This window comes from Gigantopelta aegis, chromosome 8 (genome assembly GCF_016097555.1).
Source record: "Gigantopelta aegis isolate Gae_Host chromosome 8, Gae_host_genome, whole genome shotgun sequence".
Classification (NCBI taxonomy): Eukaryota; Metazoa; Mollusca; class Gastropoda; order Neomphalida; family Peltospiridae; genus Gigantopelta; species Gigantopelta aegis.
This window is the reverse complement of record NC_054706.1, coordinates 27,689,251-27,707,909: the sequence shown is the minus strand read 5'-3', so window position 1 is coordinate 27,707,909 and position 18,659 is coordinate 27,689,251. Positions and strand designations below refer to the sequence as shown.

General features: G+C 37.4%; 1 protein-coding gene across 4 annotated transcripts in view; it reads right to left on the bottom strand.

The window, feature by feature from the left end:
- Positions 1 to 15,202, bottom strand: part of LOC121378502 (PDZ and LIM domain protein 3-like) — a 49,753-nt gene extending 34,551 nt beyond the window's left edge. For all 4 annotated transcript variants that reach the window (XM_041506700.1, XM_041506701.1, XM_041506702.1 and 1 more), the window contains exon 1: positions 14,966 to 15,202. In XM_041506700.1, the coding sequence (XP_041362634.1) occupies positions 14,966 to 15,094 (129 nt within the window). In that variant the 5' untranslated portion in view covers positions 15,095 to 15,202. The remainder of the gene's footprint in view (positions 1 to 14,965) is intronic.
- Between the last annotated feature and the right edge of the window lie 3,457 nt (positions 15,203 to 18,659).

The following is an 18,659-nucleotide window of genomic DNA, read 5'->3' as shown; positions in this document are numbered from 1 at the left end:
GTAACATTTCAAGCATGAGTGACAAAACTAAACAGGAATACTACACAATTTAATTAACCTATCACTTCGTGCATGATCAAATTTCATCAGATTTCCAACAATATCCACATAACTTCCTCAGGGCGTTTATTATCTATGACAGTAGGCCATTTGAGAAAAACTAGGCAGCTAAATGAAATAAATGCAGTTAGGTTTAAAATTGTAAGCAAGGCCATTTCCTACCAGTGACTCCCTTTTGTGTTATTTGGTAATTATCACTCTCCCCGGTTCTATAAATACATGTTCTACATACAGCTTTTTATTTCAATAATCTTCAGACATTAAAAATACATTTTGCAATTTTCAATTCATTTCAACTTATTTTTGTGCTTATATCCAATTAAGGTTTAAGCACGCTGTCCTGGATACACACTTCAGCTGTCTGGGCTGTCTGTCCAGGAAAGTGGGTTAGTTGTTAGTTGGTTATTGAGAGAGACGAGGGTGTAGAGGCCTACCCATTGGGCCCTTAAAGGGACATACCCTAGTTTTTAAACACTAAGGCACATTTTTGACTATTAGAGCCGTTTTTGACTATTAGAGCCGTTTTTGCTAACTGAAATCATACTTCACTTAGATTTTATTGGTTAGATTATCCATTTCCATAAATTCGAATTGTTTTTGATCATCCTGGTGTTTTTAATATCACAAAATGCTTTTCTCATATTTTTGAAAATGCACACGCGTCCAAGAGGTAACAGTTATGGAGTCGAGTTTAGCACTCAATTATAACTTTGGATGGTGCATATAAAAGATCCCTTGCTGTTAATTGAAAAGAGTAGCCCATGAAATGGTGACAGCGGGTTTCCTTTTTCAATATCTGTGTGGTCCTTAACCATATGTCTGACGCCATATAACCGTACATAAAATGTGTTGAATGCGTCGTTAAATAAAACATTTCCTTCAATTGTAACTTTACCCAAATGTGTTGCAAGTTTGTAGATTATAACTAAACTTAATGTTAATTTTTATGGCCTGAAACTAGCTAGGGTCTGTCCCTTTAAGAACTCACACTGGGCTGGAGACAGTATTGGGCTGCGAACCCTGTACCTACCAGCCTGTAGCCAGATGATTAACCAAGGCCACTTATTTGCAATCAACAATGTGTTCAAGATGGGACAAAAAGAGAGACCATTACGTGGAATTGCCCAATATGAAAATTAGGTGGCAGCAGTAATTACCAAACACTGGTGCCCACCACCCCCCACCCCCCTACTAATGACCACCCTGTATTCTGGGATCAGCTGCCAGCATTCTCATTTAGACAGGCACACACTGTCGATTGATACAATGCCAATATTTCCGACCTGCAATATGTACATGCAGACTTCTCAACTTTCAAATATGCCAAGGAATGCTGAATGCATTCTTAACTACAATAAAGGTACATGTATATCTTTAGAGTGTTCCGGAGGGTGAGCAAATGTATGCAGGGCCTTACCTGGGAGGGGGTGGGGGTGGGGGTGGGAGTAGAATGGTTAGAAAATATGAAAAAGTGACCGTTTTAGTTCGAAGCTATACAAACACTAGCTAGAACAGTGTTTATAAAACTTTAGAGTCTATGTAGACTCATATTTATTATTTATGTCATGTTGTCTAGACACTAAACATTTTACAAGCACCAGGCCAGAAAATCTATAGTCTGTTCTACAGAGAATGCCTTGTTTGATACTTTGAAATTTACTACAAGTTATTTATTTTTAAGCTGATTGTTTTCTGAATTGAACACAAAAATAGTATTTCTTGTTATTTCTAAAACACTTTTACTTTTCTGTTTATGTCAAATCGAACCGAAATTATTTACAAAAAATATTTTTGTAGGAGGATGGGACAGACTATAGAAAGACATTAGAGCATGTACAGATTTCTTATTCGATGTCAAATTGAAATTCGGACATATTTTAGTCTTTGAAGAAATCTGCAACATTTTATCATTAGCAGCAAGGGATTTGTTTTTAATATGCATTTTCTTAGACAGAACAGCACATACCATGGCCTTTGATATACTGGCCAGCCCAGAGTCATGGGGCACTGGTTAGGACTAAGAAAACCTGATCAGGGAAAGGATCTACTGAGAGGGTTTGATCCTTTGACTGAAGCATCTCAGGCAAAATGTAAGCCAATCGTCAGAAATCTGTACCAGCTGCAAACATGTGAAACATTTGGTAATTTTTACCACATAGTCTTATAGGTAGTACTAAACCAAATAACTTCCGGCTGGGTCAAAGTTCGAGGTGCACCGAACTTTTGATAGAGAAGTGAACACCACAAGTCCTGTGATTGGTTATAAATGTGAGTGTGTTGGTTGTAAAAAATAATAGTTTCATCCTGGTGAAAAAAATGTGCAATTTTATTTCATCTAGTACCAATGTGTCAAGTAGCCTTGTGCTTGAAACATGTATGGGGTACCTGTAAAAAAAAGTACTCGAATTTTGTGCGAAACTAGGGTAGTCATAGATGCTACCCGTTATCTCAGAAACGAGCAGCTTGACCCCCATTTTTTTCTGATTCACTTTAAGTGTAAGGGGTGGTAGTATTTATATCCGTGGTGTTTATGTCGGTTGATACGTTGCCACATATGTTACTATTGTCGTCTATGGGATTTGATTTGGTAGTATACACCCTATACAAACCCTGCAATTAAGAAAAGGCCCATGGCAAGAAACATGATGTAACATATGGTATGGTATAGGGATTAACATGCACATTCAGAGCAAGCTGTTTTAGCGCACACCTGTCATGGGCATAGGTGCCGGCCTTAGCTGGATCCTCCGTCCAGTACAGAAAAGGGTTGGGGTGGGTAGGAAAAAGGACCACCTGCACTGTCAGGTGCAAGAAAGCACCAGCAGCCCAACTGAGGTCGGTAGCAGACGGAGGGTTGGTTTGGGTGCTATGGAATTTTTAATATCCCGTAGGATTAATGCCAAAGGGAAAAAGGTGCACATTTTGAATGAAGGAAATTCGACACATTTTTTATCAGTCCACCAAATGGAAAAGAGGGAGCTACATATGTTTTGGAACGAGAGTAGGTCATTACTAGGACCTAATTGGTATTGAGATGTCTTGCTAGGTTGCCCATAGGGACCCTTATACGGGCCTTATCTATTCAGGTCATGAAACATGATGTGGAAAACAAATTCTAATGTAATCCACAGCAAAAAAAAAGTGCCGTGGAAAATACCAAAACTTCACCTCCATCTCTATGGCATTGCCGATTGCTGTGGACAATTGCAGGAGTTGTCTTAGAGGAAACCAGCTACATGGAGAAACAATCCTTTTAAGCTGAATAATAGTGTCAACAATACAACAAACATTCGATACATTACATATTCCTGATGCATGGTATATAAACTCCATTCTATCACATTTCACTGATGTCTTTTTTTACTTGAAACATATACATGTGTGCACATGCAAACACATAGACATACACTTTTACTGAGGAAATTATTAAAATATTTACACACATGTCCTATATTTCAGCAACAAGAATTCTGTGGAATTAAATCTTCATCTCATTGCATGTTAAACCCCACCCCCAATTCAATAAAAAATTTAAGTTAACAATTTGTTTTTAACATACATTGAGATGAACATACAAAGATGTAACTATAAACCAAGTGTGATTGATGTAGGACTGTAAGTTTGTGAGAAATAGAGCTAAACATGAAATTTTAACCGTGAACTAAACACAAATGTTGACATGTGTCACTGCCGAGGCTTCTGCCATTGGAAAAGTAATACCTACTGTGTACCTGTTTGTCTCACCTTTTTTACTTTGGAAATAAGAGACAAACAGGTGATGTAGTGTGGTGTGTTGATGTGAGCTGAAGAGTGGTAGGGTGCTCCATGTTGAGGTGGGATGTCCCAAGTTGAGGTGGGATGAGGTGGTGCAAATGACCTATATTTTAAGCAAATGAGTGGTGGGATGGGGTGGGATAGCTATCACACACTCAGCCTCAAGCCTCAGCTGCCTAGATGCAAATTAATACCCAATACATGAGATTTACAGACACGTACAGCTATTTGATGACAAGATACTACAGCCAATGAAAGAATACCATGTGAAAGGAAGGAAATATTTTATTTAATGACACACTCATCACAATTTATTTACGGTTATATGGCATCGGACATATGGTTACGGACCACACAGATATTGAGAGAGGAAACCTGCTGTCGCCACTTCAGAGGCTACTCTTTTTGATTAGCAGCAAGGGATCTTTTATATGCACTATCCCACAGACAGGATAGTATATACCACGGCCTTTGTTATACCAGTTGTGGAGCACTGGCATGGAACGAGAAATAGTCCAATGGGCCCACCGACGGGGATCTATCCTAGATCGATAGCACATCTGGCGAGTGCTGTACCACTGAGCTAGGTCCCGCCCCCGAATATTGTGTATGGAGTATTAGAAGTCTGTTTTTCTGTGTGCCGTGTAAACAGCAGACAGAAGGAAACAACTGTCAATTTTGGAATGTTTTTGTTGCAGGAAAAATGTGCACCATTGCAACCGTCAATTTTGAGCCTGCCTACAACAATTTTAAATCGGTATCTTCTTCAAAAAAATATAAAAACCAAAAATAATCCCTTCAACTGATGGCAATGCTTTTTATCCACCATTTTTATCCATCAGTTTTTATCCACCAGTTTTTATCCACCATTTTTATCCATTGGCAAAAACTTGCTGTCGCTATAACCCCTGACATGACGGCAATTCATAATGCAAATACGGTAATTGCGGTTGGTGCTGTCATTAAGTTCAAGCCATTTCAATATCCCACTCTTTTTTGCCCATTATATAGGTACATTTTTTTTAAACAACTCATAAGATAAATTGAATCCAGTAGCCTCTTGTGTATTATTCTGTGTACACACTAGTAACAAGAACAAACAACACGATAAATGCATGCATGCTGCAGCTTTTCTTTGCTGTCTGAAAAAAAATGTGTAGACTATTTATCTCTACATAATACAAGTACATACCTGCAGATGTAGAGATAAACATGTACACGACTTCAGTAAGTAAGGTATTCTGAGAAATAGGCGCCTGGCCAAAACATGCTGCATGCATGCGTGTATTTAGACTGTTCAAGTGAAAACAGAAAGCAAATAAACAAGGTATTCAGGGAATACAATCTTCCCCTGTGTGATAAAACATACAGCATTGTAGCAGCACATCATTTAAACACGCCACAGGATGTCATGGAAATGATCATGTGCGTAATGTGCAAAATCATGGAAGTGAAAATCTGATACCCATTATAATGCAACATAATCCACCATTACTATGATTGCATGAAAAAAAGGAACAGTTAAGTTTTTTTTTGTTTAACGACACCACTAATGCACATTGGTGTATTAATCACCGGCTGATACCCATTATTAATTATCATGCAACATAATCCACCATTACTATGATTACATGAAAAAAGGAAGAGTTATGTTTGTTTTTGTTTAACAACACCACTAGTGCACATTGATTTATTAATCATCGGTTGTTGCATGTCAACCATTTGGTCATTTTCGACATATAGTCATGAAAGGAAACCCGCTAAATGTTTCCATTAGTAGCAAAGGATATTTTATATTATGCACCATCCCACAGACAGGATAGCACATACCTTTGATATACCAGTCACAGTGCACTAGCTGGAACGAAAAATAGCTCACTGGGCAAACCCACAGGGATCGATCTTAAGACTAACTGCGCATCAAGTGAGCACTTTACCACTGGACTACATTCTGCCCTTACATGATAAAAAGCATTTCCCATAGGATATGAAAAACTGTTGTTTGTTTAAACATACAAGAATAGTGTTTGGTTATTTCTGTTTTGCACAGTGTACCACAAGACCTAAATAAAAAGGTTGTGGTATGTGGTGCTGTGTCTGTCAGAAAGTACATACAAAAGCACGTTGCAGCTAACAGATAGGCATAGCTGGTTCAACAAAGGCCATGGTTTGTGCTGTCCTGCCAGTGGGAAGCGCAAATAAAAGATCCCTTGCTGCTAATCAGACGAGTAGCCCATGTAGTGGCGACAGCAGGTTTCCTCTCAAAATCTGTGTGGTTCTTAACCATATGTCTGACGCCATATAACTGTAAATAAAATGTGTTGAGTGCGTCGTTAAATAAAACATTTCTTTCTTTCTAACAGATAGGAGTGGCCTATGTCAAGCCATGTGACAGCAGCTGGTTTCTTTTCAAAGTTAAAGTTTATTTTGTTTAATGAAACCACTAGAGCACATTGATTTATTAATCATCGGCTATAGAGATTACAAACATTTGATTCTTTTCAAATAGTCTTAGAGAGGAAACCTGCTACATTAATCATCGGCTATAGAGATTACAAACGTTTGATTCTTTTCAAATAGTCTTAGAGAGGAAACCTGCTACATTAATCATCGGCTATAGAGATTACAAACGTTTGATTCTTTTCAATTAGTCAGAGAGGAAACCTGCTACATTAATCATCGGCTATAGAGATTACAAACGTTTGATTCTTTTCAAATAGTCTTAGAGAGGAAACCTGCTACATTAATCATCGGCTATAGAGATTACAAACGTTTGATTCTTTTCAAATAGTCTTAGAGAGGAAACCTGCTACATTAATCATCGGCTATAGAGATTACAAACGTTTGATTCTTTTCAATTAGTCAGAGAGGAAACCTGCTACATTAATCATCGGCTATAGAGATTACAAACTTTGATTCTTTTCAAATAGTCTTAGAGAGGAAACCTGCACATTAATCATCGGCTATAGAGATTACAAACGTTAATCATCGGCTATAGAGATTACAAACGTTTGATTCTTTTCAATTAGTCAGAGAGGAAACCTGCTACATTAATCATCGGCTATAGAGATTACAAACGTTTGATTCTTTTCAAATAGTCTTAGAGAGGAAACCTGCTACATTAATCATCGGCTATAGAGATTACAAACGTTTGATTCTTTTCAAATAGTCTTAGAGAGGAAACCTGCTACATTAATCATCGGCTATAGAGATTACAAACGTTTGATTCTTTTCAAATAGTCTTAGAGAGGAAACCTGCTACATTAATCATCGGCTATAGAGATTACAAACGTTTGATTCTTTTCAAATAGTCTTAGAGAGGAAACCTGCTACATTAATCATCGGCTATAGAGATTACAAACGTTTGATTCTTTTCAATTAGTCAGAGAGGAAACCTGCTACATTAATCATCGGCTATAGAGATTACAAACGTTTGATTCTTTTCAAATAGTCTTAGAGAGGAAACCTGCTACATTAATCATCGGCTATAGAGATTACAAACGTTTGATTCTTTTCAATTAGTCAGAGAGGAAACCTGCTACATTAATCATCGGCTATAGAGATTACAAACGTTTGATTCTTTTCAATTAGTCAGAGAGGAAACCTGCTACATTAATCATCGGCTATAGAGATTACAAACGTTTGATTCTTTTCAAATAGTCTTAGAGAGGAAACCTGCTACATTAATCATCGGCTATAGAGATTACAAACGTTTGATTCTTTTCAATTAGTCAGAGAGGAAACCTGCTACATTAATCATCGGCTATAGAGATTACAAACGTTTGATTCTTTTCAAATAGTCTTAGAGAGGAAACCTGCTACATTAATCATCGGCTATAGAGATTACAAACGTTTGATTCTTTTCAAATAGTCTTAGAGAGGAAACCTGCTACATTAATCATCGGCTATAGAGATTACAAACGTTTGATTCTTTTCAAATAGTCTTAGAGAGGAAACCTGCTACATTAATCATCGGCTATAGAGATTACAAACGTTTGATTCTTTTCAAATAGTCTTAGAGAGGAAACCTGCTACATTAATCATCGGCTATAGAGATTACAAACGTTTGATTCTTTTCAATTAGTCAGAGAGGAAACCTGCTACATTAATCATCGGCTATAGAGATTACAAACGTTTGATTCTTTTCAATTAGTCAGAGAGGAAACCTGCTACATTAATCATCGGCTATAGAGATTACAAACGTTTGATTCTTTTCAAATAGTCTTAGAGAGGAAACCTGCTACATTAATCATCGGCTATAGAGATTACAAACGTTTGATTCTTTTCAAATAGTCTTAGAGAGGAAACCTGCTACATTAATCATCGGCTATAGAGATTACAAACGTTTGATTCTTTTCAAATAGTCTTAGAGAGGAAACCTGCTACATTAATCATCGGCTATAGAGATTACAAACGTTTGATTCTTTTCAATTAGTCAGAGAGGAAACCTGCTACATTAATCATCGGCTATAGAGATTACAAACGTTTGATTCTTTTCAATAGTCAGAGAGGAAACCTGCTACATTAATCATCGGCTATAGAGATTACAAACGTTTGATTCTTTTCAACCCTGCTACATTAATCATCGGCTATAGAGATTACAAACGTTTGATTCTTTTCAAATAGTCTTAGAGAGGAAACCTGCTACATTAATCATCGGCTATAGAGATTACAAACGTTTGATTCTTTTCAAATAGTCTTAGAGAGGAAACCTGCTACATTAATCATCGGCTATAGAGATTACAAACGTTTGATTCTTTTCAAATAGTCTTAGAGAGGAAACCTGCTACATTAATCATCGGCTATAGAGATTACAAACGTTTGATTCTTTTCAAATAGTCTTAGAGAGGAAACCTGCTACATTAATCATCGGCTATAGAGATTACAAACGTTTGATTCTTTTCAAATAGTCTTAGAGAGGAAACCTGCTACATTAATCATCGGCTATAGAGATTACAAACGTTTGATTCTTTTCAAATAGTCTTAGAGAGGAAACCTGCTACATTAATCATCGGCTATAGAGATTACAAACGTTTGATTCTTTTCAAATAGTCTTAGAGAGGAAACCTGCTACATTAATCATCGGCTATAGAGATTACAAACGTTTGATTCTTTTCAAATAGTCTTAGAGAGGAAACCTGCTACATTAATCATCGGCTATAGAGATTACAAACGTTTGATTCTTTTCAATTAGTCAGAGAGGAAACCTGCTACATTAATCATCGGCTATAGAGATTACAAACGTTTGATTCTTTTCAAATAGTCTTAGAGAGGAAACCTGCTACATTAATCATCGGCTATAGAGATTACAAACGTTTGATTCTTTTCAAATAGTCTTAGAGAGGAAACCTGCTACATTAATCATCGGCTATAGAGATTACAAACGTTTGATTCTTTTCAAATAGTCTTAGAGAGGAAACCTGCTACATTAATCATCGGCTATAGAGATTACAAACGTTTGATTCTTTTCAATTAGTCAGAGAGGAAACCTGCTACATTAATCATCGGCTATAGAGATTACAAACGTTTGATTCTTTTCAAATAGTCTTAGAGAGGAAACCTGCTACATTAATCATCGGCTATAGAGATTACAAACATTTGATTCTTTTCAAATAGTCTTAGAGAGGAAACCTGCTACATTTTTCCTTTAGTAGCAAAGGATATTTTATATGCGCCATCCCACAGACAGGATAGCACATACCATACCGTTGATATACTAGTCACGGTGCACCAGTTGGAATGAGAAATAGCCCAATGGACCCACCGATTGGGATCGATCCTAGACCGACTGCGCATCAAGTGAGAGTTTCACCACCAGGCAACGTCCTACCTCATGGTTTCTTTTCAAGAGACAAGTTTAAAAATATTTTCACCTCTTACAAACAAATATATGATCTAAACTAGAACTATCCTTTAAATAGTAACCCGAGAACATAACCCTACACTTCAAAAATATGTGCGGAGCCCAAACCCAATACTATAAATATACACTGGTGTAGGAAGCAGGGTGTGTGTGTGTGTGTGTGTGTGTGTGTGTGTGTGTGTGTGTGTGTGTGTGTGTGTGCAAGGGGGTATGTGCCCCCCCCTACTTTATGGCAACAGCAATGGTTTTTTATATATTTATACATGTATTTATATATATATATATGTGTGTGTGTCCCCCACCCTACTTTATGGCAACAGCAATGTTTTTTTATATATTTATACATGTATTTATATATATATGTGTGTGTGTGTCCCCCACCCCCCACTTTTTGGTATCTTCCTACGCCTGTGATATATGTGTGTTATGTACATATGTATACTTGTATAGGTGCACTGCCCACCGCAGATATATTCCACGATGTTTATTTCTGGCTCGTTTCATGTCAAGTGAAATGTTTAACATGAAATATTCAGCAGGGCTGAGGAATTTCTTTAACAAAGACTTCTTGTGTGAAATTCTAACAGCAGCCCCACCTTCCTTAGAAGCGGTCACATATACTCTGCCAAATGTAAATATTCTCAGTGAAATAAAAGTTAAAACACTGATCAGCCACAAGGATAAAGCCAACATAATGGAATCACTTGTTCAAATGTAAATCTTTAAAAAGTGTACATACATGGATATAAGGCCAACATTAGAAATAATAAAATAAAATTAAATAAATTCACATATTTAATTTCCATAATAGTTTTTTCTTTTATGGTAACATTTTGTATAACTTTCTTTTTCTAGTATTACATTTTGTATAACTTTCTTTTTCTAGTATTACATTTTAATTTATTTCAAGAAGCTCCCAAGATGTAGTACATTGTTTAAAACAACATTAAAAAGTAACATTATAAAACACAAGAACAAGTAAGTACATACATTTACAGGGTTCAAATTTAATTCGGGGAGGGGTGTGGTGAGGGGTGGGGGTGGGGGATGGGGGGTGCTGGGCTATGCAGCAAATTGTGTAATACCCTAGTCATATGCCTGAATGCCCTCAAAATGTCTGAATGTCTTACAGCCAACTTTTACTGTAGATTGATTTAATTTTCAACTGGGGGTGGGGTCAGCACTTATGAAACATTAGCAAGTTCTGAATATAAAAAAATATTTATTTTAAATGGTTTCTTTCTCTTTGTATGAACAGTCAGTAAATTAGTAGTAGTTGAAAATTAAAAAGTACAGTTTGGATGAACATGTTATTTATTTAAAATATATTTGTATCCATATTTCTGCTAATAAAGTGCTTGTTTAAAACAAAATACAGAACATGAAATATGAGGAATATCAGTTAGGCACGAGTTTGACCCGTACCCACCTTTCAATGGTTACGGTTAGTTTTAGTGTTAGTGTTAGTGTTAGTGTTAGTGTTAGTGTTAGTGTTAGTGTTAGTGTTAGGGTTAGTGTTAGGGTTAGTGTTAGTGTTAGTGTTAGTGTTAGTGTTAGGGTTAGTGTTAGGGTTAGTGTTAGGGTTAGTGTTAGGGTTAGTGTTAGTGTTAGGGTTAGTGTTAGGGTTAGGGTTAGTCTTTAGAGCCTTGATACAGAGGGGTACGGGTCAAACTCTTTCCATCAGTTATTGTATAATAACTGTTTAATACATATATCAAATTTAATAAATGGACATTAGTTATAAAAAGTTTGTTTTGTTTAACACCACCACTGGAGCACATTGATTGATTAATCATCGGCTATTGGATGTTACGGCTTCTAGAATGTTTATCAAATCCACTAGCCATGGATCAGTGATTAAAACAAATTACTAGCCACAATTAAACATTCACTAGCCCTACTTTACTTTAAGTTAATACAATTTTACTAAATAATAGTAATAATCAGATATGTCACCTAATATAGATAGAGCTTAAAAACACTAACATTGGAGGTTGGGGTGGGGTCAGGATATTCATATTTACAAAACAGACTTAACTCCAACATTTGACCCCTAAAACATTCACTAGTTGCCGGGCATGTTAATAGTAGTTATTTACTAGCCCAACATTGAATATCACTAGCCATGGGAGTGGGGCTACCAATCTAGAAACCCTGTGGATGTCAAACATTTGGTAATTCTGACTCGTAGTCATCAGAGGAAACCCGCAAAATCCTGCCCTAAACGGAGATTAGCAACATGTAATAGGTAAATGTATCACCAATGCTCATATCAGTTTACCCTAACATGACTCCAGTATTCCAGTCAGCACATTCCATACCCTCATTAATATCCCAGACAAAATCCTGTCTCTATATCTGCCTGGGCAATTAACAAACTTACGTCACATGATTAATTCAACCACATTAAAGGTGTGACACCATGAATGAATAGACCAGACAGTCACTGTCAACCTGAATTAACTCAAAACTAATTGACTGTCTCAAACACAAATTTATATGGCTTGTTTGAGTTGGGGTTGGTGTGCCGTATACTGATTTTAAATATTGTATCAACCAAGTTATCTTTTCGACTTGGCAACGTGATTGGGACGGTGAGGTTGCGAAGTTTTAATTTTATCTATCTGTGATATTTGTATTTTTGCACAGTTCTTTACACTGTGTTTTAATTTAACTGTTGAATTTTTATATTGCTATTGATCATAAAACAATTGTTTTTGCATTTACCATAGTTTGACACTGAATAGCCGATGTATTTTTCATGCTGGGGTGTCGTTAAACATTCATTCATTGTTTGAGTTGTCAATAGGTGTACAGCCCTCTACGTTGCCACTGATTTGCATGGTGGCATATAATTATTATGTGACCCCCCTTTTTTTTTTTATATATATATATATATATATATAAAGGGACAGACCCTAGTTTTTACACACTACAGCATATTTTTGTACTATATTAGAGACGTTTATGATCACTGAAATCAAACATCACTTATATTTTATTGTTTAGATTATCCATTTACGTACAACCAAAGTATTTCTGCTAATCCTGTTGTTTTCTAATACGACAAAATGCATTTTTCATATTTTTAAAAACGCACGTGCGTCTGAGAAGTAATGGTTATTGGTTAGAGTTCTAATCTATTGTTTACGGATATTTCCCGGTTTAAACGTCACACACTCTTCTTTACCTCTGTTGTAACTTTATCCAACTGTGTTACAGGTAACTAAACTTAGTGTCCATTTTTACGAGTTAAAACTAGGGTCTGCGTTTTTAATTCGGTGACTAAAACATTTCATACCATTTATATAAAAATACAAGCAGACGCCATCTGGCTCCTAGATAGAAATGTTAATGTAGAGGGCTGAAGTACACTTAAAAACTTAATTTGTTTTGTTTAACGACACCACTAGAGCATATTGATTTATTATTCATTGGCTACTGGATGTCAAACATTTTGTAATTTTGACATGTAGCCTTAGAGATGAAACCTGCTACATTTTGTTGATTACAAGCAACAGATTTTTGTTTTACATGTATATGTACCATCCCACAGACAGATAGCACATACCATGGCCTTTGGTATACCAGTCCGTGATGAAGTACAGATGTTGAAATCGAAACTGTCATTCACCCATCTCCATCACCTCTAAGGACCCATTCTTTGATTTGTTTTTCTCCCATCCAAACCAGTGCGCCACGACTGGTATATCAAAGGTGGTGGTATGTGCTATCCTGTCTGTGGGAAAGTGCATATAAAAGATCCATTGTAGCAGGTTTCAGTCAAAACTTACCAAATGTTTGATATATCCAATAGCCAATGATTAACAAATAAATTTGCTCTAGTGGTGTCATTAAACAAAACACACTTTTAAATTTTGGTATCAGAGGCATCATTGATAGCAAGGGGTCTTTTATATATAACATCCCAAACAGGACAACACATACCATGGCCTTTGTTGATATAGCAGTCATGGTGTACTAGCTGGAACGAGCAATAGCCCAGTGAGAATGAGAAATAGCCCAATGGACCCAACGACAAGGATCGATCCTAGACCAACAGTGAGGGTGGGACGTAGCCCAGTGGGGTAAAGCAATCACTTGATGCGCGGTTGGTTTAGGATCGATCCCAGTCTGTGGGCACATTGGGCTATTTCTAGTTCTAGTCAGTGCACTACCACTGGTATATAAACAGCTGTCACGGGTGCTGTCCTGTCTGTGGGATAGTGCACATAAAAGATCCCTGGCTACTAATGGAAAAAATGTAGCGGGTTTCTTTTCTATGACAGTATTACCAAATATTTGACATCCAATAGCCGATGACACATTTTTTTAGCAGTATGGGTTGGCACCCCCTAATATAAAATCCTGGCTATGCCAGTGGCCGATGAACAATAAATTAATGTTCTCTAGTGGTGTCATTAAACAAACCAAACTTTAATGTTGAGTTGTCAAGAGGCATAGCATGTTTCCTCTCTAAGACTATTTGTCAAAATTACCAAATGTTTGAGATCCAGTAGACTTTGATTAATAAATCAGTGTGCCCTAGTGGTGTCGTTAAACGAAACAAACTTATGTTTGGTTTAGCTGTTAAGATGGATGGCGGGTTTCCTCTCTAAAACTATATGTCAAAATTACTAAATGTTTGAGTAATAAATCAGTGTACTCTAGTGGTGTAGTTAAACAAAACAGACTTTTAACATTTGCCGAGTTATCAAGAGGCATCAAGTACAGATGTTGAAATTGAAACTGTCATTGATTCACCTCTCCTCTCTCTCTCTCTCTCTCTCTCTCTCTCTCTCTCTCTCTCTCTCTCTCTCTCTCTCTCTCTCTTACTTGCTACCTACACGTATGTACACACACTTTACTCAGGTAGCCCACATTACGCATACATACTGTATGTATACATTGTCGCACAGGTATTTTTGGCACGCCGGTCTCTAATCCATATATAGCGACTCGGTGCAGTACACTGCGAGAAGATTCGCTAAGTGTGTTATCTCTAGGTACCGCTGGAAGGTGTTTGTTCTCCAAGAAACTCCACACACCACAACTAACTCGCACTTCCAGGCACGGTGCCAATAGCCTTTGGCTCATTAACGGCAAAATATAACGGGTTTATTTCTCACCTTTGTTAATCTATATATATATATATATATATAATATACATCGGTGTAAAAATAACAACATGCGATGTGGACATTTATAAAATGTAACACCGATACGCACGGGTGGTTCGGTTTGAAAATATAGAAAATAAAAACTTACCACTTGGATAGATAGGGGGGTGCTGAAGTCGACTCCGCCCTGCAGTCGGAACCCCCAAGGGGTGCCGGTGTCCGGCCGGGACAGTTGGACCTGCAGCGTTTCGGCTGCTTGACATTCGATATTGCTCATGGTTCGTGTTAGGAGAGCAACGGTCCGGGTTTTTTCAGCGAGTGTTTAGTACTCCCGGTTCACTGTCCCAGACTCGTGTCAAGCTTGACACTCAGATACACAAGTAAATGCGCGTGGCCCGTTGATGGAAACAAAATTTTGCGCACGGCACGTTTCTGGCAGACGTCATTTTGCGGGAAAATGTAAGCGTTCTTCGTGAGTTCAACATTTTTAGGACATGAATTATTTACGTTACGTAGCGCACGGGAGTTTCCTTTTGATAGAATTTGAACTATTTGAGATGAAATAAAAGTTAGTTGGCGTATGTAACTGTAACTTCATTTTTTTTCTCTTAGGCTATTTTTGTTTTTGCCCGTGTGTGTGTGTGAAAAAAATCACAAGATTACACCCAACAAAAAAAAAAGAAGAAAAAAAAGAACATAAAAGAAAATGAGGATAGATCCTAAGCAGCGGCCTTATTTATAACCCGGGGGCGGGACGTAGCCCAGTGGTAAAGCCCTCGCTTGATGCGCGGTCGGTCTGGGATCGATCCCCGTCGGTCACAGCCAGTGCACCACGACTGGTATATGAAAGGCCGTTGTATGTGCTATCCTGTCTGGGATGGTGCATATAAAAGATCCCTTAAAATTGCCTCTAATGGAAAAATGTAGCGGATTTCCTCTCTATGACTGTGTCAAAACGACTATATATGTTTGACATCCAATAGCCGATGATTAATAAATCAATCAATGTGCTCTGGTGATGTCGTTAAAAAAAAAAAAAAAACATATTTATAGCCGCTCCCCGTAAAGGTTGGTTTGAAAAAGAAAGGAAAGGAGATTGGTTATTTTGATACAAAGGACATAAAAGAAAATAAGGATAGAGAGAGAGGGGGGGGGGGGGGTGAGGGTGAGGGAGAGATGGGGCGGGGTCGCTGCTGCCACATAGACCACTGGTACCATAAAGCAGCAACGGGATCTATAAATCTTTTTCTTTCTGTTTTTCCTCATAAAATATATTAATGAAAAGAATGAAGAAATGTTTTATTTAACAACGCACTCAACACATTTAAAATATCTACGGTTAAATAAGGCGTCGTGAATATTGTTAATAAGATCGAAACATAAGGAGAGAGAAACCCCTCTGTCACTCTTTTGGATTAACAGCAGTGGATCATTTATATGCACCATTCCACAGACAGCATTGTGAAGCACACTACCTGGGCCCACGGACGGATAAATCGATCCTAGATCGATCGCACACCAGGCGAACGCTTTACCACTTGACTACATGGATGGAAAGACAGGGCGACCAACCTATTTGACATTTTCCCCTTCGGAGTTCTGGAATATTTTAATTTTTAAGCACGGGCACACTCATTTCACAAAAAGAAAACACCGCTTTTTCAAAACGTAATTTGAAGCATTTTTACATAGATTTACAAAGTAACAACGAAAAGATACACAAGAATACATCTCTATTATAACTGGAATATTATCTACTGATAGTAAAACTAAGCAGTAAAGAAAAGAAAAAATCCGGATATTTGGCATCAGTTGGACGAAAATTCCGGATTTTGTTTTAGAAAATATACACGTAGAACAGGTAACAGTAAATTGTTGATGTTGTTAAAATACCTATTTTCGTGCTTATAATATACGAATTTAAGATTCAAGTACGTTGTTCTGGACTTTCTGTCTATATTAGTTGGTTAATGGGAGAGAAATCATTAAACTCGTCCCAGGGGTGGGATGCGGTACCGTGGTGTGAGCCCGGTACCAACCAGCCTTAAGTCCGATATGGCGTAACTACTACACCACCAAGACCGGTATTAGCAAAATATTGACTGCAACTAAAACACTTTATCCATAAAGTGTCAGGGTTATTTCTCGTTCCAGCCAGTGCTTCACAACTGACGTAACAAAGGCCGTAGTATGTACTATCCTGTCTGTGGGGCGGTACATATAAAATATCCCTTGCTGCTAATCGAAAAGAGTAGCCCACGAAGTGGCGACAGCGGGTTTCCTCTCTCTCAATCTGTGTGGTCCTTAACCATGTGACTGACGCCATATAACCGTAAATAAAATGTGTTGAGTGTGTCGTTAAATGAAACATTTCCTTCCTTCTATAAAGTGTCGGGTAGCTAACCAAGTTACTAACATTTACCCCATATTAGTGACATTCACTCCCACATTATATATTTGTATTTTATAGAAGCCTACGCTTGTAATCAATTAAATGTTCCCTAGAATGTGAGATGTTCCCTTATTTCTCCCCAGGGGCGGGATCCAGATTAGACAGTAGAGCGCTCACCTGAGGTGATTTTGTCGCAGGATCGAACTCCCTCAGTTAACCCATTCTTTAAGTGCCGCCCCCCCCCCCCATCTAAAGCAGTGCCCCACGACTACTATATCAAAGTCTGTGGTATGTGCTGTCCTGTCTATGGTAAAGTGCATGCACATAAAAGATCTTTTGCTACTAATGGAAAATGGCGGGTTTCCTCCAAGACTATAATGTGTCACCAAATGTATGACATTCAGTAGCCGATGATGAGTAATGTGAAGCACATTCATTTACTAGTCGCCAGTCATCAGCTGTGGGATGTCAGACATTTGATCATTAACAATGTAAAGGGGATTGCAACCCCAAACGGCCCCATACTAGTTTCTTTGGGTGGGTAATGTGTTTTTTCCTTTCATTTCTTTTCCTTTCTTCTTCATGTTATTAATTAATTAATTACCGTTATTAAATAAAAGCAACCAAATACAGAAAAAGTAGACTAATTCCTTCTATTGGGCAGAACGAGAAACGTCTAGAATTTATTTATTTATTTATTTATTATTATTATTATTGTTGTTGTTGTTGTTGTTGTTGTTGTTGTTGTTGTTATTATTATTATTATAGTGAAGCGACAATACGGAGAACAAATAGACCAATTGTTTTCTCTTGGGTAGATCGAAGAAGATGGTTATGGGGGGGGGGGGTAGTAGACAGATTAGCTCTATTAGTCATAACACTCCCTGAAAGTTTGCCTCGTGAAGAATGCACTTTTAACTGAGGAAAAGTTAAAGTTTGTTTTGTTTTGTTTAACGACACCACAAGAGCACATTGATTTATTAATCAATGGATGTCAAATATTTGGTAATATAGAGGATTTTATATTATGCACAAACACAGCCTTTGATATACCAGTGGTGATGCACTGGCTGGAACGAGAAATAGCCCAATGGGCCCACCGACGGGGATCGATCCCAAATCGACCGCGCATCAAACGAACGCTTTACCATTGGGCTATATCTCGCCCTCTTAAATGAGGAAAAATAAATCTCTAAATATATAATAATGTCGCACTCATGATGCGAATCATTTGAACCCCTCGCTCTCCCCATGTTTGTTACAGACATGTATAATGAATGCGAGTATTGTTTAGCATTAACTGATAGTTATTCAAACTTGTAATATGCTGTATCATATGCATGCTGGTTACCAAACCGTTTAGATTTTTTTTTTGTATTATGTGTATTACTATACTAATTGACAAAATGTAGGCCTACTTTTCTCCTATAAACATTTATTTTCATCACAA